This window comes from Protobothrops mucrosquamatus, unplaced genomic scaffold (genome assembly GCF_001527695.2).
Source record: "Protobothrops mucrosquamatus isolate PMUCROS unplaced genomic scaffold, P.Mucros_1.0 scaffold2420, whole genome shotgun sequence".
Classification (NCBI taxonomy): domain Eukaryota; kingdom Metazoa; phylum Chordata; class Lepidosauria; order Squamata; family Viperidae; genus Protobothrops; species Protobothrops mucrosquamatus.
Genome location: NW_015388492.1, coordinates 246,973 through 268,162, shown reverse-complemented (window position 1 = coordinate 268,162; position 21,190 = coordinate 246,973). Strand labels below are relative to the sequence as shown.

Here is a 21,190-nt window from a genome sequence, read left to right as displayed (position 1 = left end):
CTCTGAACCTTAAAAAGCCAATGGGGGCATCTACATATTTTGACACAATGAACAACATCACCAAGTGGCCTTTTAGATATAGCTATAGGATATATATGTTGGTGTAAACTGTAGAGTGACACTTAGGCGAGATGGGTGGAGGAGAAATGTAATCAATAAGTTAAATACGATAAATGAGAGATAGAATCTGTTCCTGGGGCTGAGGGTGAGCAAGAACCGGTGTCCCCATGTTAGTCCTGCACCTTGAACCATGACCCTGTAGAAAACACCTCTTTTGGGACATCTAATGGAAAAAGGGAAGTTGTGGCATTTGTGCGATTGCTCCATCACACAAGATTCATCACTGCTTCCCAAGGACATGCATGGACCAGTCTATTGGTTACTGCAGAAGAAACAGCAGTTGGCCCATCTAATCTCTGTCCCAAAGGTGCTTTTCCAAAAGTCAACTGGACCTTCTTAGGTTTTTTTTTTCCTTGAAAACCTTTCACTCTTCATCCAAGAAGCTTCTTCAGTTCAGAAGTGAAATGTTTTCAAGGAAAAAGACCAAGAAAGTCCAGCTGCTTTTTGAAAAAGCACCTTTGGGACAACCATGACCTGGACGATGGAGAATCTCCACAGACATCTAATCTCTGCTTTATTTCCCAGGCATTGCCTTGCAAAGATGAAGCTACGCATCTTTTACAAACTCACTTCCTTTTCTTTTTTCCTGTTGCCCCGTTTTTGTTTTTTTTAAAAAGATCTCCTTTTACTTTGCTGACTGTATACTCTCAGTTACGCAAACTGCCTGTGGACAGAAGGTCATGTGAGCAAGGTAAATAAGGAAGATCCTTACAGGTTCCTGCATGGGATGACTTAGAGGCTTATCCAGCGCTGCCATGTTGCTGGTCATATCCGGCGGGTGTGACAACTGGGGGGCATGCATGAAGTCGTTCATAGATGTCCCGCCGGGATTCCCGTGGGGAAAATCAAAATTGCTGTGACCTTGGTAACTGTTACCTAAATAGCAAAGAAAAGTAAAGTAAAGAATAGTAAAGTTGGAATCAAAATCAAACCAGGAAGGCCAAGTCCCAATTTTTCTTCTTCTTCAGGGTCTAGATCAGGGGTAGTCAACCTTGGCTCTTTTATGACTCATGGACTTCAACTCCCAGAATTCCTGAGCCAGCCATGCTGGCTCAGGAATTCTGGGAGTTGAAGTCCACGAGTCATAAAAGAGCCAAGGTTGACTACCTCTGGTTTAGATCAAACTTTCAACTGCCACCTTCTTGGCTTTGTCGTTGGCCAAAACTAACTCATTATCGGTACATGTTTCTGATAGTAGCCGACATACTAGCAGATGGGGCGGGCTCTGCATCTCTCCACATTCACACAGGGTGTTGTTATCTACTAAGAGTCTCCACTTGAGCATATGATCTCAATGAGCTCCTCATCTTCTATAAAAGTTGCAATAATTAAAGGGTGCAATCCCAATAATTTGGGTGCAATCTCAAAACAACTGGAGCACCACTTAAGTACCATCAGCATTGACAATTCACCCTCAGTCAATTGCAAGAGGCAGCTTTACTCAAAGCAGCTTACATCTTGTGACGACAACACCATCAAACATCCACATCTGCCAATCCCAGATTCTTTGGAAGGACAAAATACCATGTCCAGTCTGAACATCTTGGTGGACCATAATAATCTCTAAATATTTCTGACTTCTAAGTTGGCATTTTTTGAGTCTTGGCTGCATATCTCAAGTGTTAAACTCACCTTGGCTACTGTATTCGCTGGAATTGGTGCCCCCGGGGGGCGGTGGGATGGATGGGTAGGGAGATGGACCTGGACCCAGGGCAGCAATCATCTCCATCACATTAGGCATGATCATCTGGCTGGGACTCATGGTTTTGAACCTTTTAGAAGGAATGCCATCTGGATCATCCTTAATGTGAATGTCGGACTTGATGGGGACAGGTCTCCAGCTGCACGTTGGGTCAATTGTGACTTCTTCAAACTCGGAGCTGTAAAAAACACAAGTGCATTTGATAATAGCCGAGAGTTCTCAATACAGCATATACATTTTAGATGTTACTAATGTCATAGTAATATTAAAGTCAATAAGTCCAATAGGTATTCAGTTGTTGTTCAGTTGCTAAGTTGTGTCCAATTCTTCACGATCCCATGGATCATCACACGCCAGGCTCCCGTTTCCCAGAATTTGCCCAAATTCATATCCTTTGTGTCAATGACATCATTTAACCGTCTCCTCCTCTATCTATCCCCTTCTCCTTTCGCCTTCCATCTTTCCCAACACCAGAGTCTTTTCCAGTGAGTTCTCTCTTCTCATTTGTGTTTGAACTTCAGTTTTAGTATCTGTCCTTCCAAAGAGCACTCAGGGTTGCTTTCCTTCAGGACTGACTGCTTTGATCTTCTTGAAGACCAAAGGACTCTCCAGAGTCTTCTCCAACACTACAAATCAAAAGCTTCAATTCTTCGGCACTCAGCCTCCCTTATGATCCAATGAATCCAGTGCAGGAATCCAAGTTAAACATTCCCACAAATGGACTGCCTGGCTTCTGTTTGAACATGTCCAAGAAAATGAAAGCCCACCAACACTCTTTTCAGTAACTCTTACATATTAGGTCCACAAGTCCATTTTTTCTTTAAAAGTTTTGCTTCGTTAGTTCAGAATAGAGGCTCGTGGTTAATTATTGGCTTTGTTCATTTTCACATTCATAGAATTGTTGAATTGTGAGGGGGATCCTAGGATAATTTAGTCCAATTCTCTGCTCAGTGCAAGATCCACTGGAACATCTCTGACAAATGATCAAATGTCTCTGTCTGTAGACCTTTAATGGAGAAAACTCACCAATGATGTGGCACCAATTAGTGGCTTGTACAGTCAGGAAGTTCTTCCTGATGGCCTACCCACACCTTCTTCATTGTGGTTTTTTAAACCTGTGGCTTGTAGTTCTGCCTTCTGTGATAATTAAAATCACATCCATTCCTCCTTCTTTATGACAGTCTTCGAATATTTGAAAACTGCCATAATCACTTTTCCCTCTGCAGATTAAACATGGCCAGATTTTTTTTTCATGATTTCTCATGTGGTTTTGTTTCCATAACTTTCTCTGGACTTGCCCTTCTTTGACACTGCCCTTTTACAACTCTTGATGCCCAGATCTGGACACAATAAAGAAGGTCTATAAAGGTACACATCGTTAATTTGATCCGAGAGGTGCAATTAGTACCAAAAACAATGAGCATCAAAAAAAAAATCCCATAAGGAAGAATAAGGAAGAGTCCACAAGGCAGCCAACAACAACAAGTTCTAGCTTGTGCATCGAGTACCAAACAAACAATGAGTACCGGGACAATTTTTCAGTGTGAAAATGCATTGAGTATCAAATAAGTTTCAAAGCAGTTGAGTATGAAGGTACCACTATAATTACGACTTCCCATGATATGTTTTCTATGATTCTGTTATTCTACCCCAAGATCTACTTGCATGACATTCAACACAGCTCATTTTAAGTTGGTGTTATCACTTTGTTAAGATGGCCATACTCCTTCCAGAACAGAGTCCCCGAAGGTGCTTTTTGGGACAACAATGACTGGGATGATGGAGACTCTCCATTGACTTCCAGAACTGAGATTCTTTCCTCTCTTCACCCACTAATCAGATATCCTTGCAAGTAGCAGGAGAAAGGCAAGCTCATTAGACAGTCCAGTCAGATGTGCTAGTAATTACATTGGCCTACTTTAAATCTGGTCTTTGTTGATTAGACTCAGGCATCAACTCTTTGGCATGCTCCCCGCTTTCTGTCTTCCTTGCTGACTTAAAGCCAACTGTGCTATCCCACTCACACATACACACACACAACTGTGGTTTAGTGGGTTTATTAACATTCCCCCACAATTCCCTTCACCAAAAACCCAGAATTGTCCCAATTAAGTCCAGCCACAAGCAGACTGATGCTAGTCCACAGAGCCATGGCCAGTGAGTCCACAAGGCACTTGAAAGTTTCCCAAACAAGATAAACCCACCAGGCAAAATTAAATCCACAATACAAGAGGGTTCAGAGGCAAGAAAAGTCCAGAGTTCACAGGGCACAATCTAAGTCAAGGCAAGGTGTCAATCCAAAGCAAGGCAAGAATCACAATGATCAGAAAACACATCGCTAGGAAATGAACACGTCGTTCTCAGCATGACTTCTCTCTCTCTCTCTGCTGTGCTAAATAGCCGGCTTCTGGTGCGGCCCATCTAGAAGTGCAAGGCTTTCTTCTCTTGAGTAATCTGGCTGACCTCCTCTGCTCCTGTCTTTTCTCTGCCCTACCTGTTCTCAGATCAGGTGCAGAAGGCAGTTCCTCTTCTCATCGCTGACTGGCTGCAGCTTTCCCCACCTGAAGCCTCAGGGCTGTCCTGCTGCAGCTGTGCTTCAGCCAAATCCCTCTCAGATGGCTGCTTGGAGCCACTGACTGACTCCCCTCCAGATGTGACTGGGAATGGTTCATCCTCCTCTGAGCTGACATCTGGAGAGGTATCTGGGGAAGCGTCCGAGGCCGTCATCACACCAACAAGCACCTCCAGATTAATATTCACAATTCAGGATAGAACATTGGGCTCCAAAATTCACATGAGAGGACAACATTTTCTGAGATGATGGGACTTTCCTGACCTTGCCTTCTGGAATTTTGCACCAAAACACTCTCTAGAAAAGGCCCTCCAAGAATTAGAACAGGCGAGCAAACATAGCGGAGGCCCAGTTCTCAACATTAAAGTGACACTTACTTTTGTATAGCGTTCAAAATGCCCCACATGTACTGATCCACCTCCAGGCCCTCCAGCAGAGCTGTTTTACTGGAAAAGAAAAGAAAAAAAACAAAAAACGGGACACACATTTAGGCACTTGCGTTTCATCTGCCACATGAATGATGCTGATTTTGGGAGAGACAGAAGTAAAAAACAAAAAAACCTATTTTGATTGTTTGTAGGCATTTTAAGGTCCTTCCTTCTCTTTGACAGGCTGGACATATCTAGCTCCCTCAACCATACGATTTAGCCTCCAGACCCTTTATTATCTTTATCGTCGTAAAAAAAAAATGCTCTACAGCAAAAACTATTTATCATAATTATTTTAAAAAAATTCTGTTAAGTTAACTATGTCGCATCTCTGGTTTCACGGGCTCAAAATGGCAGTCTAATTTTCGTTTTGGCTTTGAGATCACCGCAGACCTTCGTACTCACTTGCATACAGGGCACCTCCAGGTGCCTCGTTCACAGTTCAGCTGGAGGTAGGATTCCAGATCAAAACACTGTAGGAGGAAAAAAAAAAGTGGGAAAATCTTAGTTAAACTATTGTGCGACTTTGCAAAAAGATAATGGGAGGTGTGGCTGCGAAGACCACTCCCCCCCCCTCAATGGGTGTGAATGAAAAAGAGAAGCTGTTGCATCAAATGCCTGCCAGGAAGAAACAAAAAACCCTTTGCCCAGCATGACAAGAACATGAAGATGTCTATGGAGATTCTCAGCCATCCAGGTCATGGTTCCCCCAAAGTGCTTTTTCAGGAGGCAACTGGACTTTTATGGTTTTCCTTTGAAGACGTTTCGCTTCTCATCCAAGAAGCTTCTTCAACTCTGAGTAGATGCTGAATGGGCAACACAGACTCATCCCCAACAGCCTGTGCCTGTCTTCAACAGGGAAGGGACCCAAGGCAGAAAACATCCTGCAGCCAAGAAGGCTCCACATCCATTTGCACCACTCAGGTGATCCTGAGGACACAGATCAGCCTCCAAGTGGCCTCAACGACTCTCCAAAAGAAGGCAAATGATCAGCTTGTCTGCAAGGAGTATAAATCCTTCCATTCCCCACCATCCAGTCAGAGCTGAAGAAGCTTCTTGGATGAGAAGCGAAACGTCTTCAGAGAAAAACAAGAAAGTCCAGTTGCCTCCTGAAAAACAAACACCTTTGGGAAGAAAATGAATAGTTGTAAGGATTGAAAACACGAGGACAGTGGTCCTCCAACCTTTCTGGCTTTGTGGACTGTTTGGGGGGAGAATGATTCCATGTGAGCAGCAGGCACACGCCCGCTCGCTCGTCGTGGCTCCGTGATGGGCTGCAGCCCACAGATTGGGGACCCCAGCACGAGGATACAAAGTTGTAGAGAAGAATCCTGTCCTCTCAAACACACATCCATTGAAAAACATGTTCTATGGTTTGGAATAGGAAAGAGAGATTATATTCTAAAAAAAGAAAGAAAAATTGCAATGCTGGCTAGAGAAGGCTTCCATCTGGGTTGAGGGAATTGGAACTCAAATACACACAAAGAATATTGGTGGATTTTTTTGGGGATGTGGGGGTGAGAATATTCCAAGATATGTACATGTGGAACTCTTAACATTGTCCAAAGCATCCCGCCGTCAAATAGCCCCATAGGAACTCAGGGAGGCTAAAGGTCAAGCAACTGGAAAGAAAATTCATTTACCTCTGGGAGATGTTGGGTTTAAAGTAACAAAAAGGCAGGAAAAGCTCAGGCGGGTTTTGAAGAAGGTTTTTGGGATGCTCATTGCAATGGCTTATGGGTACCAAGATACAATGCATTTGTTTTCCCAGGGTTTCAGCATGAGATGAATTAGCATTGTTGCAGTAGAAGAGGGGTGGAGTCAAGAGAGGAATCAGCCTGGAATCCTTACATCGCCACAAGCAAGCCAAACCCAGCCCCCTTTGAATTCCGTTAATTCTTACGTAATGTCAATTTAGTGGTGACCGTTAGTTGGCTAGATTCTTGTCTATAGGTGCGAGCAATATGTCAGTTTAATGGGAATTTAATCCTGCTTCTCTGCGCCTGACAATTTTAGCATTAGCGCTATTGGTAGTTTAATAATTAGAGGGTTGGCTGTACACATTTGTTGAAGGAGCAGATAAAATGTGGCCTCAGCTGGCAGTGAATGGGACATGGGGAGGTGCTCACCTGTACGTGCTTGCAATCGTGACCTCTTGCTGGCAGCTGGATCCGCCGGAATGTGATTGGACATTTGAGAGAGACTTTGATGGCTGTCTGCTCCACACCATCTTCCCCATTGAGAGGTGCGTTGCCCGAAGAGGCGGCCACGCTGCTAAAATTTCTCTTGACTGTTGCCCCCCCAAAAAGAGAAGAAATGGAGGGAGATAACAGAATTCATACTTAGGACTGTTTTAACAGCACGACAAACATTCTTGGGTTGACAGAAACTTGCCATAGTGGTCAATATCAGTAGCTCGGGTGTAGGGTGAGGGTGAAGATCTGTTCTCCAAGCTTGTGGGTTGGTTTACAATGTTTCACTACCAGGCTAGGTAATATCTTCAGCAGAATTTAGGGCAGGGGTCCCCAACCCCCGGGCCGTGGACCAGTACCAGGCCGTGGCATGCCAGCCACTGGTCCGCACAAACAAGCAAAGCTCCATCCGTGGGATGCAGGCGGCACGCAAACCACGCAACTCCCCCCGGTCCACGGAAAAACCTTTCTCCACGGAACCGGTCCCCAAATGGTTGGGGATCTCTGGTTTAGGGGATGTCTGTGTCAGTGTTCTTCTGCTTATAAGCTTTATATCTGTGGATTTTCCTAAATTTGGAATCCATATTTTTGTTTTCGAAACGAATGGAAATGAGCCTCGTAACTTTTTCCCTCTTTAGGAATTGAAGTGAAATCAGGATGATTTTCAGAGGCTCCCTTGCTGCTTCTCGGTTTGAGAGAGCGTAGACTTAAAAAGTTAAGCACAAGAAACATTCCACAAATTATGCCTAAGACTATTGAACATTCTTTGGCTGAGAGGTAAAGTGAATTTACCTGGAGAAGGTAAAGAAAGAATTGTACATTTCCAGATAGATCAGAAAATAAAGGCCATAGAATTTAATGGGTTTGTTCTGTGTCTCCAATGGCTGTTTATTGTAGTGGTTAAGGCGACAGGCTAGAAACAGGGTGTCTGTGAGTTCTAGTTCCATGAGGGTGACGGTTCGTTCTCTGAGCTTGTGGGGTTGGTTTCCGAATATTTTGTTACCAGGCTAGGTAACATCTTCAGCGGCGTTTAAGGGATGTCAGTGTTCTTTTGTTTATAAGGGCTCAACAAACACATTGACCTACAACCAGCCTACAAACCCTTCAGAATTCAAATCAACCACACAGCCAACCAGAAAAAGCACCACCCTCAGCCATCCCGCGCAATCCCCCTTTTTCCCGTCAGCACTTCACTTCCCAATGACCCTGATCTGATGTAACCTCCCCATCCCAAGACCCATCCCAAGCCTCTCACTGATGACTCACACCTCAACGCATCACAAGACCTTCATTTGACACACCCACACCTGAAGCCCTTATAAACAGAAGAACACCGACACTGAAGATGTTACCCAGCCTGGTAGAAAAACGTTTGGAAACCAACCCACAACCTTCGCACTGACAGAAACTTTCCCAGGACCGGATGGAGTTCATCGTCTACTTTCTGGGCCAAAAGACACGCAAAGTTCTACTCACTTTTTGTGATGCAATGTTCAGCTGGAAGCAGGCGTTTCTTTAATAGGCCCTGGAGGACAGAGCGGACCGAAGGCCGGTGTACTAACTGCAAAACAAACAAATGGGACTGGGGGAGGGGGGGGGAAAGGGAAAATAAAAATTCAGTTGTCACTAGAGGATCCATGGCCACTCAATCAGAGCACCTGCCTCAGATGCTGTAGGAAAGAAGTCAGACAGGGAAGTTATGAAGGGTCCATGGTTGGGAGCGTTTCATCTTGCTGGGGTTCCCATGCCAAATCTCTCCTTTGGAGTGCTAGCCCGCTTCAGGAGAGATTTGGAGTGGGATGGTCTTCATAGGAGGGTCTTCAGAGAAATAGCTCCAACTTCTTGGAATGTGTTTCTCTAATGGACATGTTGCCATGGCCCATCTGAGCAACCTTCAAGGTCTCCAAACGCCTCAGTGAAGATGCTTGTCAGCCTTACTATTCTCCTTCTCTTCCTCCTCCTTTTCTCCTTCTCCCCCTCCTCTTCTTTACTCTTCTTCCTCCCCCTCCTCCTCTTTCTCCTCGCAAGGCCCTCAAGATAGTGTAGGTTAATGCATTATTTAGGGTTTTTTTGCCTTGGGGAGGGACAATTTGGCAGATATTTGGCAGATAAGGACATTTCTTTAATCTAAAACTATTTCCCAACAGTCAACTTTTCATAAACAGACACACATGCACACATAGACACACACACACAGAAATTGCACAGAATTAATAGAGCCATTAGGTACTTACACAACAGCATGCCGTGACAGTGATTTGAATTGTGTTTCTTCCTGGCTGGCAAACGTGTTTGAGGTGCAGGGGTTTATGCGATGTCTTGTTGTCGCCCCGTTCAATGGTGAGTGGAGTTGCGTTGACGCTAACCTGGACTGAGGCTGGCCAGTTGGTGTTCATTTGCCGGTCTTCGTGGTGATAACACTTGAATTGTAATTCCAAGTCTGATCTGTCAAAGAAGGCAGATGTTTACATTGGTATAAGCAGCTGCTCGTTACATGTGTAAGGCAGAATTCTATTCTATTCTATTCTATTCTATTCTATTCTATTCTATCCTATCCTATCCTATCCTATCCTATCCTATCCTATCCTGTATTCTATCCTATTCTGTATTCTATTCTATTCTATTCTATTCTATTCTATTCTATTCTATTCTATTCCATTCCATTCCGAACCCCTCAGGATCCAAATCAACCACACAGCCAACCAAAGAGAGCACTGCTCCTCAACCATCCCACACAAGCCCCCAATCCTTCACCTCCCAATGACCTTCACCTGATGTGACCTTCCCATCACAAGACCTTCACTTGGCACAAACCCACTTGACCCATCACAAGACCCTCACATGAGGTGACTCACACCTGACCCCTCACAAGACCCTCACTTGACACAACCCACACCTGATCCATCGTAAGATTCCAACCTGACGTGATCTCCCCACACGGGTCCCGCAGTGCCTTTGCCGCATTCCATGGCCCACCTACCTCCACATGAGGGTCTGATGGACGGTCGGCCGCAGGTGAAAGACGTGGTTGCTGACCGCCAGGTTGTGCTCCAGCCGGAAGGGCTCCAAGACGACCCCGTCTCTCACGGGGAACGTCAGGCGCAGCTCATCGTTATGGCTGGCTGGGATCGAAGAGGGAGAGGAAAGTTAACAGGGGGAGATTCCCACGACTTTCAGCAGCCTTCAGGAATCCCAAAGACGCTTTTTCACGAGGCAATTGGACTTTCTCTGTTTTTCCTTTGAAGACGTTTCGCTTCTCATCCAAGAAGTTTCTTCAGCTCTGATTGGATGGTGGGAAATAGAAGGATTTATGCTCCTTGCAGACAGCTGGTCATTTATATTCTTTTAGAGGGTCGTTGAGGCCATCTGGAGGTTTATCTGTGTTGTCAGGGTCAGCTGAGTGGTGCAAATGGGTGTGCAGCCTTCTTGGCTGCAGGATGTTTTCTGCCCTGGGTCCCTTCAGCACAGCATTCAACACACCCATTTGCACCACTCAGCTGACCCTGACGACACAGATAAACCTCCAGATGGCCTCAACGACCCTCTAAAAGAATATAAATGACCAGCTGTCTGCAAGGAGCATAAATCCTTCTATTTCCCACCATCCAGTCAGAGCTGAAGAAGCTTCTTGGATGAGAAGCGAAATGTCTTCAAAAAAACCCAAGAAAGTCCAGTTGCCTCCTGAAAAAAAAGCACCTTTGAGACAACCATGACCAGGATGATGGACAATCTCCATAGACATTTAGTGACGCTGGCTCTAATGTTCCCGCAAGGCACATATTTTGCCCGGTTTCCACACGGGGGGCAAAGAGAATCAGAGGAAGACTTTCCAGATTTGGTACTTACCTGGAGGTGGGGGCAAAGCAGTGATATTTGGCTTAATGTCCGGTGGGAAGGGCGGTTTGACATCTTGGTTAGGAGACAGGTATGGCGCCATGTTGCTGCCGGGCGTCATAGGTGGCGTAGGATTTCCTGGAACAGGTGAGTGAGGGTAATTTGCTACAGGGACAGGCCTTGACGGCTGCAAAATGGTGGTTGCCATTGGAAAGAGAGAGAGAGAGAGAAAGAAACAGAATTGAGTCAATAGCAATAGCATTTAGACTTATATGCTGCTTCACAGTCCTTTACAACCCTCTCTAAGCGGTTTACAGTCAGCCTATTTGCCCCCCAACAATCTGGGTCCTCATTTTACTAACATCGGAAGGATGGAAGGCTGAGTCAACCTTGAGCTGGTCAGGATCAAACTGACGAAGAGCTGGCAGCCGGCAGTCAGCAGAAGTAGCCTGCAGTACTGCATTCTAACCATTGCGCCACCAGGGCTCGCCCTTCCTTCCTTCCTTCCTTCCTTCCTTCCTTCCTTCCTTCCTTCCTTCCTTCCTTCCTTCCTTCCTTCCTTCCTTCCTTCTAGCACTTAGACTTATATGCTGCTTCACAGTGCTTTACAACCCTCTCTAAGCAGTTTACAGAGTCAGCCTATTGCCCCCCAACAATCTGGGTCTTCATTTTACTGACCTCGGAAGGATGGGAGGCTGAGTCGACCTTGAGCCAGTGAGATTTGAACTGTCGAACTGCTGGCAGCCGGCAGCGGCAGAAGTAGCCTGCAATACTGCATTCTAACCACTGCGCCACCACTGCTCATATGGTCAACCTCCAAATAAGTTTTTCGTTACTTATTGCAAGTGGCAAGGGTTTTTCATTTCCGCCCTAGCCACAATTAAAGCTTTGCCAAATGTGCAAAAATGAACTCCCATATGAAGGAGCGAAAAAAATGAAGGCCAGTGCTTCTCACCTTGTAATATTGCCCCATGTTAACGGCTGGGGCAGGATATTGCCCCGTGTTTTGCTGGCTTGGCATTCTCTGCCCGGGGTAGTTGGGTGAGGTGAGCGGTCTTGGAGGATTGGGGGCGGGATACTGGCCAGGCTGGGATGGAAACTGGTTATTTGGTCCATACTGCTGGTTTCCATAATTTGGCTGGTTGATAGAAAAAGACACACAAAAAACAATACATATACATATATATATATACTGTATACATATACATGTACATATACAAACACACACACATATATATACTGTATATATACACATACACCCACACCCACACACAAGCATACACACAAACACACTGTATATTATTATTATTATTATTTAAATTTATATACCACCCTATCTCCCTTACGGGACTCAGGGCGGTGAACAGGCAATAATAAAAATCACAATAAATATTAAATAAAAAGCCTGCTCTAAAATACATTATATACATTATAATGACACCTCTGGTGGACTGCAGCTAAACTGGCTCAAAACTAACCCTGCAAGACGTTATTTTGGCTGAGATGTTCCAAGGTGATAAGAACATTTAAAGCTTCACCTCAACGGATATGGGCAAGTCCTCAGCATACGACTACAATTGAGCCCAAACATTTCCATCACTAAGTGAGACAATGGTTAAAATAGGCTTCGCTCCATTTTACGACCGCTCTTGCCACCATTGTTATGTGAATCGCTGCAGTGGTGAAGTTAGTACGACGGTCGTTAAAGGAATTCGGCTTCCTCCATTGACTTTGCCTGCCGGAAGGTCGTAAAAAGGGATCACGTGGTCCCCGGGACGCTGCAACTGTCCTAAGTACATGACAGTTGCCAAGCCTCTGAATTTTGATCACGTGACCAGGGGGATGCTGCAACAGTCAGTCGCAAGTGTGAAACATGGTCCTAAGTCCCCTTTTTTCGGTCCCATTGTAACTTTGAAAGCTCACTAAAAAAAAATATGGTTGTACGTCGTGGGTACATTTGGGCACTGAGAGCGAACCCAGTGATATTTTTCGGAGGGCAATCGGTTTGGTGCAAAAGAAGGAGGAGTTTATAAAAATGGAATACAAAATTAAGCCAACGATGGGCCCTTTCCATTGATCCATGGGAGAAACTGAACAATTGCCCTGGGTCTTCAGGGCAGAAAACCCCCCAATCATGTTGAGATGCACCAAAGTCATCTACAATCTCATTCTTGGATCAATCTTTTTGCACATCTCGTTCCTCCGGATAATTTCAAACTCACTGTTCATGTACTAGCATTACTTCAACAGGAGGTGTCACCGTCTAGGACAGTGATGGCGAACCTTTTAGAGACCGAGTGCCCAAACTGCAACCCCAAACCCACTTATGTATCTCCGGGTGCTGGGTGGGTGTGGCCCTTTGGGTAGGTGTGGCCCACTGGGTGGGTGTGGCCCATTGGGTGGGCATAGCTGTGGTGGTAACGGCAGACTGGGTGGGCCTAAAAAGTTCAATCAGTCAATTCCAACTTTGCGAGAAAAGTTGAAATTGATTGACTGAACCTTTTTTTTTTTGCACACGGCGGCGGAGGCCTAAAGCGCAAAGGTTTTATAAAACCCAGCTGAAGGCCTAGGACTGGGGCGACGGCGCGCGTGCCCACAGAGAGGGCTCTGAGTGCCGCCTCTGGCACCCGTGCCATAGGTTCGCCACCACGGGTCTAGGAGCTAAAAGAAGAGCTAAATATGGTTGAATTTGGTTGATACTGAGATGGGGAAGCACCACCAGGAAAGTTGGACAAGATTGGGCAAAAAAAAAAAAAAAAGTTGTGCCATGGCAGTACCATTTCTACACTGTGGTCAAGGAAACTACATGGAAGTGTGTGTGTACGGAACAATCACATTCACAATACAGAATAACAAGAGTTGGAAGGGACCTTGGAGGTCTTCTAGTCCAACCCCCTACTCAGGCAGGAGATCCTATGCCTTTCCAGACAAATGACTGTCCAGTCTTTTCTTAAGAACCTCCAGTGATGGATCACCCACAACTTCTAGAGGCAAGTCGTTCCACTGGTTAATTGTTCTCGCTGTTAGGAAGTTTCTCCTTAATTCCAGGTTGCTTCTCTCCTTGATTAGTTTTCATCCACTGTTTCTTGTCCTGCCTTCAGGTGCCTTGGAGAATAGCCTGACTCCCTCTTCTTTGGGGCAGCCCCTGAGATATTGGAACACTGCTATGTCCCTCCTCATCCTTCTGTTCATTAGACTAGACATAACCAATTCCAGCAACCGTTCTTCGTATGTTTTAGCCTCCAGTCCCCTGATCATCTTTGTTGCTCTTCTCTGCACTCTTTCTAGAGTCTCAACATCTTTTTTACATCGTGGTGGCCAAAACTGGATGCCGTATTCCAAGTGTGGCCTTAACAAGGCCTTGTAAAGCAGTACTAACCCTTCATCCTTCTATTCTATTTTATCTTCCAGTTGCCTCCAAAAGCAGTGGGCGCTCCCTCGCTGGAGGTTTTTAAGAAGGGATTGGACAACCATCTGTTGAAAAGGTGTACGGTTTTCTGCTTGAGCAGGGGGTTGGGTTAGGAGACCCCCAAGGTCCCTTCCAACTCTGTTATTCTGTTATATAATCTCCCTAGTTTGCAGGAGGCCGAAGCCAACCCACTCCGAATTGAGCCACCGATACCCACCTCTCCGGGATATGTTCTCTTCATGCTTTGCATGGGCAATGATTGGGGACGTGGGCCAGGGTAAGCTTGTTGGGGCATCCTCTGCCCGTGGGTGAAGGGGCTCATTCCTGGAGGCCTGGCCTGGCTCATGCCCATGGGTGGCCCGCTCATACTGGAAGGCGTCATGCTCGCCCCCATGGACGCCGGGTTCAGGTTGGCTGGCATGGAAGCGGGACCGCGAGGGCCAGACTGGCTGATGAACTGGCTGCTGTAAGGCTGGGCCGGACCCATCTGGAAAGAGGAACAAACCTTCAACAGAAGAAGGAGGAGGAGGAGAAGAAAAAAAAAAGAATATAAAAATGCGACATGGACTTAAGAGGGGAGGGGGAGCCGTACAGGAGAGGAATCAGAGCTGTCGCATTTTCTGAGGGTTGCTTCCTTGCATTCTGAAGGACCGTCTTTGCTACCGGGGGTTTGAAAAAGGCAACGGACCAGGAGGCCACCGTTGACTTAATGGAGGTCACGAAAACCTTCCAGCTTTAACTTCTGAGTTACGTCCTGTTGCAATTTCTGAACAGAGCATAGGAGCCCATTTCCAAGTAAAGAAATGCAACATCATCATTCTGGCAAGGGACTACGGCAACCTCTGGAGGGATGAGCAGCAAACTTGAGTTGGATGACTAGAAAGAGCTTATCTATGGTGGCTGATCAAGGTTGGTCCTGGTTAGTCTGGGAGTCATCAGATTGGGCTGAGAGAGAGAGTGACTGGCCCAAAGTCACCCATCTGGCTTTCATGCCTAAGGCCGGACTAGAATTCACAGTCTCTAGCCCAGTGGCCTAACCACAAGACCATACTGGCTGAAACTGATAGCAATGGCAAATTACAGAGTTTAATTAGTCACATGAACATGGCAGATAAGCCTATTTCTAGCTAGAAAGATTATCTGCCCTCTAATATGTAATTTGTTTGCAATTACTAGCAGTTATAATTAGATAAATAATTATAACTGAGTGCATAGGAAAGGAATAAAAACAAAACAAATTTGTCTCGACACAGATTATTTTGCATTAATATTCAGATACAATTAACCCTGTTATAAAGTTAGAAAAAGCATTATCAATAATTCGCGGGAATTAAAACACAGATGGAGATAATAGCTATAAATCAGGACAATGAAATTCAGTGTATTTAGAGAGATTTAAGATATTCATTAAAAAGCAAGGGGGAGGGGATTTACTTAGTCAAGTTCCAAATAAAAATAAAGTTGTTTTAAAAAATACGAATAGAACCTATTTTTAAGTGGGCTGTAGTTTATGGAGTTGCAACAGAATTATCGTTAAGTGTGAAAAACGGTCACTAAATGAACTATTGTAAATCAAGGATGTCTTCATAAAGTCATCACAAGTCAGGCTTGGCTAAAGGGGACTCTTTATGCTCCTTTAGCTGATCTCAAAAACCTGCTTAATATTTTGAGCCAACACCAGTGGGAAATCCTTTTATTTCTCTAGTCTTTTACTTCTAGTCTGAGAAGTAAAAGAAGAAAATCTGGGAAAAAGACAAGGGCATACGACTTGGTGGGTAACACAGACACAGACTACAAGCGGTTAAGTCACCTTGACGATAAGTCAACATTTATTTTTATTAATAAATCAATGGTTTATTGTCCACGGCACCTCAGGGCAGGACAAGAAGCCTTGGGTGGAAGCTCATCGGAGGACAATGAATTTTGGAAATAAGGAGGAATTTCCTGACAGTGAGAACAATGGGTCAACACAACAACTCGCCTCCCGGAGTTGTGGGTGGCCCATCACCACAGGTTTTCAAAAATAGACTGGACAACACTTTGTCTGGGATGGCCTAAAGACTCCTGCCTTGGGCAGGGAGTTGGACTAGAAGACCTCCAAGGTCCCTCCCGTCCCTCTGATTCTTTATCTTTTACTTTGTCTATATAGTTTCTGTTGTGGTTGACTTTCACTGCGAAATTCATACTTTCTGATAAGGGTATAGCAAGCTTCTTCCAAACCTCACAAGTTCCGGTTCAGAACCATTTCAGCCCCCTGCCTTTGTCTGGACAAACAGCAAGAGGTCATCAGCACATCGGCATGTTTTCCAAAAACAAACAAACAAACCACACAAACTACCTAGTTTTACTCGCCCTTAGGGCTCTGCTAGCATAAACTGTCAAAGCTGATAGCATCGGATGTTTTTGCATTGACAACAGTTGGAAATGTAGCCATCTTTTACCTTTTGCTTTTAGAGTTAGATGATGCTGGGAGGGGGGATATGAATGAGAGTCCAGCTAGACATAACAACACTAAACCTAGCATGAGAATCAAGGTTGTTGAAATAAGAGATGATAAGAATTGGTGGGATGGAGAGCTGGAGGGAAAGCCCTTGCTTCACACTAATTGGGGAATGTGATTTATGACAGTTAATTGGAGGAGGGAATTGTGCTTTGATACTATGTGCTCAGGGGAGGGGAATTCAGATTTTGGCTTTGACTATGTCAGTGCCGATGTTATGCTACTCGAATAAAGATTCTTTAAGGTAAACAATGCCTCAAAATTCTTTTGAAGAGTTCCATTTGTCGGAACCAGGACATAAACCTCAAAGCTGTGAATCTGTGGCCTTATGCGATAGACCTATCTTTCTTCTTTTAAAAGAGGAATAGGTTACACTTTTTGGAGAGAGGGGGGCAGCCATCCCCTTATGATGGACTCACCCAAACCAGGCTGGGTTTCATCCCTAATGATCTATGAAGATCAGGTCAGTCATGTCCGAGTCTAGGACACGGTGCTCACCTGTTCCTTGGCCAAGGAGCCTACGTTGTCCGAAGACAATTTCTCCCAGAATGGCTATACGCCAAAGTCCCCGGAGTGCTGTTACCTTCCCACTGAAGTGGTACCCATTAATCTAGTCGCATCTGCATGCTTTCAAACTCCTAGGTGGGCAGGAACTGGGACAAGGAGAAGGAGCTCACTCCGTTGTGTAGAGCTCGGCTCTCGAACCTGGGCTGTCAGCTTTCTTTAACCGCTGAGCCATCCTACCCCCTCTGTGATCTCTACGTCTACCCAAATGAAAAATCCCACCCACGACGGAAGTTAACTGGCAGTCTTACCGGTCCGTATTGATTCATTTCCTTGTTTTGGGTTTCCTGCAGGGCTGCAACCGTTGCGGTAGCTGTCGCTGTGGCCGTGGCGGCAGCGGCGGCCACGGCAGCCGCAGCTGCAGCAGCAGCTGGTTGAGTGAAATCAGCTGGTGGCCGGGTGTGTGGCGGCATCCCCATCCCAGCTGGGTTGTTAGGGCCTCCTGGATAGCTGAGGGAGAGAAACCAAATTTACACACGTCGGTGTTTGAGTCACCAAAGAGTCAATACAGTCATAAGGCTGTGTTAACGAATCAAGATCGTGTGAAGAGTTAGCACCACTTTATAGTGCCTTGCTAAGGCCACACTTGGAATATTGCATCCAGTTTTTGTCGCCACGCTATAAAAAAAAATGTTGAGACTCTGGAAAGTGTGCAGAGAAGAGCAACAAAGATGATCAGGGGACTGGAGGCTAAAACAAATGAAGAACGGTTGCAGGATTTGGATATGGCCAATCTAGAGGAAAAAAAGACTAGGGGTGACATGATAGCAATGTTCCCATATCTCAGGGGTTGCCCCAAAGAAGAGGGAGTCAAGCTGTTCTCCAAAGTGCCTGAAGGCAGGACAAGAAGCAACGATGGAAACTAATCAAGGAGAGAAGCAACCTAGAACTAAGGAGAAACTTCCTGACACTTAGAACAATTAACCAGTGGAACAACCTGCCTTCAGAGGCTGTGAATGCTCCATCACTGGAGGTTTTTAAGAAGAGCCTGGATAGCCACTTATCTGGAATGGTATAAGGTGTCCTGCCTGAGCAGGGGGTTGGACTAGAAGACCTCCAATGTCCCTTCCAGCTCTGTTATTCCGTTGGTTTGCATTTAAGACCAGGAGTAACACAATTCAGGGAATTTCAACATGAAATTGCAACAACAACAAGAACAATAATAAAGTTGGAAGGGACCTTGAAAGTCTTCTAGTCCAACCCCCTGCTTAGGCAGGAAACCCTATACCATTTCAGACAAATGCCTGTCCAGTCTCTTCTTAAAAGCTTCCAGTGTTGGAGCATTCACCGCTTCTGGAGGCAGGTTGTTCCACTGGTTAATTGTTCTAACTGTCAGGAAGTTTCTCCTTAGTTCCAGGTTGCTTCTCTCCTTGATCAGTTTCTATCCGTTGCTTCTTGTCCTGCCTTCAGGTGCTTTGGAGAATAGCTTGACTCCCTTTTCTTTGGGGCAACCCCTCAGATATTGGAAGACTGCTCTCCTGTCCCCCCTCATCCTTCTCTTCATTAAACTAGACCTACCCAATTCCTGCAACCGTTCTTCACATGTTTTAGCCTCCAGTCCCCTAATCATCTTTGTTGCTCTTCTCTGCACTCTTTCTGGACTGGATTATCTTTGGATGCCTTTGCAAACTGCTTTTCCAATATTCACCTCTCTGTTTTCGGCGACAGGTACAGAAAATAACATTCCCAGTGAACCCAACTCGATTTCCACCACGCTCGGATGGCGCCCGTCTCCTTCCTCTACGCCTCTCCTGAACTAGCACAGACAGGGCAACCTCTGCTCCAGCCTTACCTTCCCGCGAAGCCTCCGCTGCCAGGGTAGTTGGGTCGTCCGTACATGCCTTGTTGAATGTAGGACTGATTGGAGCTGGCCTTGGCTGAGAAGGGCTGCTGCTGTCCGGCAAATTGGGGGGAACTCAGGCCAGGATTGCTGGCCGTCATCCCAGAAGCCATGGGGTTCCCTGCTTGGTTCATAGCGGTGTTGGCGTTGGCCATGGGATTGCCCAGCACCTGGTTGGAAAGGAAGGCGACATCTCAGACAAGGTCCACGCCAACAACGGTTGCGATTTTAAAAAAAACTGAGCTTTCTTACAGGTTAGTCCTCAACGTACGAGCACAAGGCAGACCAAAATTTCTAAGCGAGACATTTGTTATGTGAGTTTTGCCCCACCCCACCCCGCCCATTTTACGATCTTTCTTGCCACAGTTGTTAAGCGGATCACTGCAGTTATCCAGTCAGGAACCCGTTTGTTAAGTTATCGAGGATCGGTTTTGTAGTGGTGTAAACAAAATTGTGAAATAAGAGAAAAGAAATCCAGACAAGTCTTAAGATTGTGGAGGACAGTGCCCCAGTCGTACTGCACTCTCAGAAGGGAACGTTAAAACACGTGTCCAAAGTCGCCAAGGTTTACCCTCGGCAAGTCTTAGCGAAAGTCTAGCAGATGCTTCTGCTTTAAGACTAAGCAACACCAAGTAGGAAAGACCAATTATCTCTACAAATCTCTGTTGCTTGTTTCAACACCCTGTGATTACTCATCGTTTGTAGTGCCTGATCTATTTGCATCCATCCCTTGGCCATTCACAGAACAGAGGTGCGCTACATCCCATCTTTTGTGACTTACGTCCTTTTCAATCTGTAAAAATATTGTGGCCCTCAAGAAGTGCTTCTCTACAAAGAGAGGCGTGCCTTAACAATTCTAGAAACACAGTACTCGTGAGTACATACTTTTATTTCAGAAGGAACATCCAGCAGAGAGATATCCCACGGACCTTCCAACTGCACAGGTCCCAGTAAACCAACGTGTCCCAGATGGTCTACTTAAAATTGGACAGTAGCAGTCCAGCAAATCAGAAATCCAATAAAACCATTTAGCTCAGAGGTCTCCAACCTTTCTCATTTGGTGGACCGGAGGGGAAGGGAGGGGCAAGCATTTTATGCGGGCAGCACTAGTGCCCACATGCTGCATGACATTCACTAGCCCTGCCCCATTTTCGCTGCACAGCGCCCCGTTTTTGCCACGTGGTGCCCCATTTTTACTGCGGCACTAGCATGAGTGGGGGTGAGTGCGTGCACACACGTGTGTGCACTGGGCAGTCTGTCCCGTGGCTCAGTGGCCAGCAGGCCATGGTCTAGTAGTGGGCCATGGCCCACAAGTTGTGGACCCTTGATCTACCTCCATCCTAGCAAGAGGACGCTCCATAGTGAGCAACACTACCTGTTGAATCAAGTTTGTAACCTAACCAAACGTTGCTCAGCCTTTGAGGGCAGGAAGGGCGTCAACCTGACCACCCCTGAAAAACAGAAACGGAGAGAAGACTTACAAAAAAAAGATGCTTACCTGGCTTTGAGACGTGTTAGTCACACCCCATACTGTCGTGACCACCGATAGGGAGCCTGGTGGCTGGTTACTGTTTTGTTGCCAAGGAACAGAGTCATAAGGAAATGATCCATCACTATAATAAAATAAGAGAGAGAGAAGGGGGGGGAAGGGGGAAAGACACACGTGGTAGATCAAGTCACACTTTTAATACTTTCATACAAATGACTGCCAGGGCTGGGGAGAAGAGACACTTTTTCATTTCTGAACGGGTTTCCCTTCTAGCTAACGTGGTGGACTTTCCTGACACAGATGGAAACCTTGAAGGAGTTCCTCGTTCCTCTCGGGCTGCGGAGGGCGGGGACCGTTTTTGGAGCCGGGGAGAGAAGAAATGCATGGGGGTGAAGAGGGAGCACAAAACATGCATGACAATGAGGACAAAAAGCAAAGGGGAATGAAACCAGGTGAGGGGTAAATGTTGTGGTGCCAACGTCACGTCGAAGTAGCCCCTGGCACAGCAAGTTTTGGATGCAGGTACCCGATAGAACATGT

General features: G+C 45.8%; 1 protein-coding gene across 1 annotated transcript in view; it reads right to left on the bottom strand.

The window, feature by feature from the left end:
- ZMIZ1 (zinc finger MIZ-type containing 1) overlaps positions 1 to 21,190 on the bottom strand; it is a 107,995-nt gene that overhangs the window by 9,535 nt on the left and 77,270 nt on the right. The window contains exons 4-17 of the mRNA XM_029285885.1: positions 20,660 to 20,774; positions 19,114 to 19,331; positions 17,573 to 17,771; positions 14,475 to 14,744; positions 11,804 to 11,986; positions 10,857 to 11,035; positions 9,995 to 10,132; positions 9,249 to 9,459; positions 8,491 to 8,596; positions 6,952 to 7,112; positions 5,228 to 5,295; positions 4,772 to 4,840; positions 1,753 to 2,000; positions 833 to 996 (exon numbers count right to left, since the gene is read on the bottom strand). Coding sequence (XP_029141718.1) covers positions 833 to 996; positions 1,753 to 2,000; positions 4,772 to 4,840; positions 5,228 to 5,295; positions 6,952 to 7,112; positions 8,491 to 8,596; positions 9,249 to 9,459; positions 9,995 to 10,132; positions 10,857 to 11,035; positions 11,804 to 11,986; positions 14,475 to 14,744; positions 17,573 to 17,771; positions 19,114 to 19,331; positions 20,660 to 20,774 — 2,329 coding nt within the window. The remainder of the gene's footprint in view (positions 1 to 832; positions 997 to 1,752; positions 2,001 to 4,771; positions 4,841 to 5,227; positions 5,296 to 6,951; positions 7,113 to 8,490; positions 8,597 to 9,248; positions 9,460 to 9,994; positions 10,133 to 10,856; positions 11,036 to 11,803; positions 11,987 to 14,474; positions 14,745 to 17,572; positions 17,772 to 19,113; positions 19,332 to 20,659; positions 20,775 to 21,190) is intronic.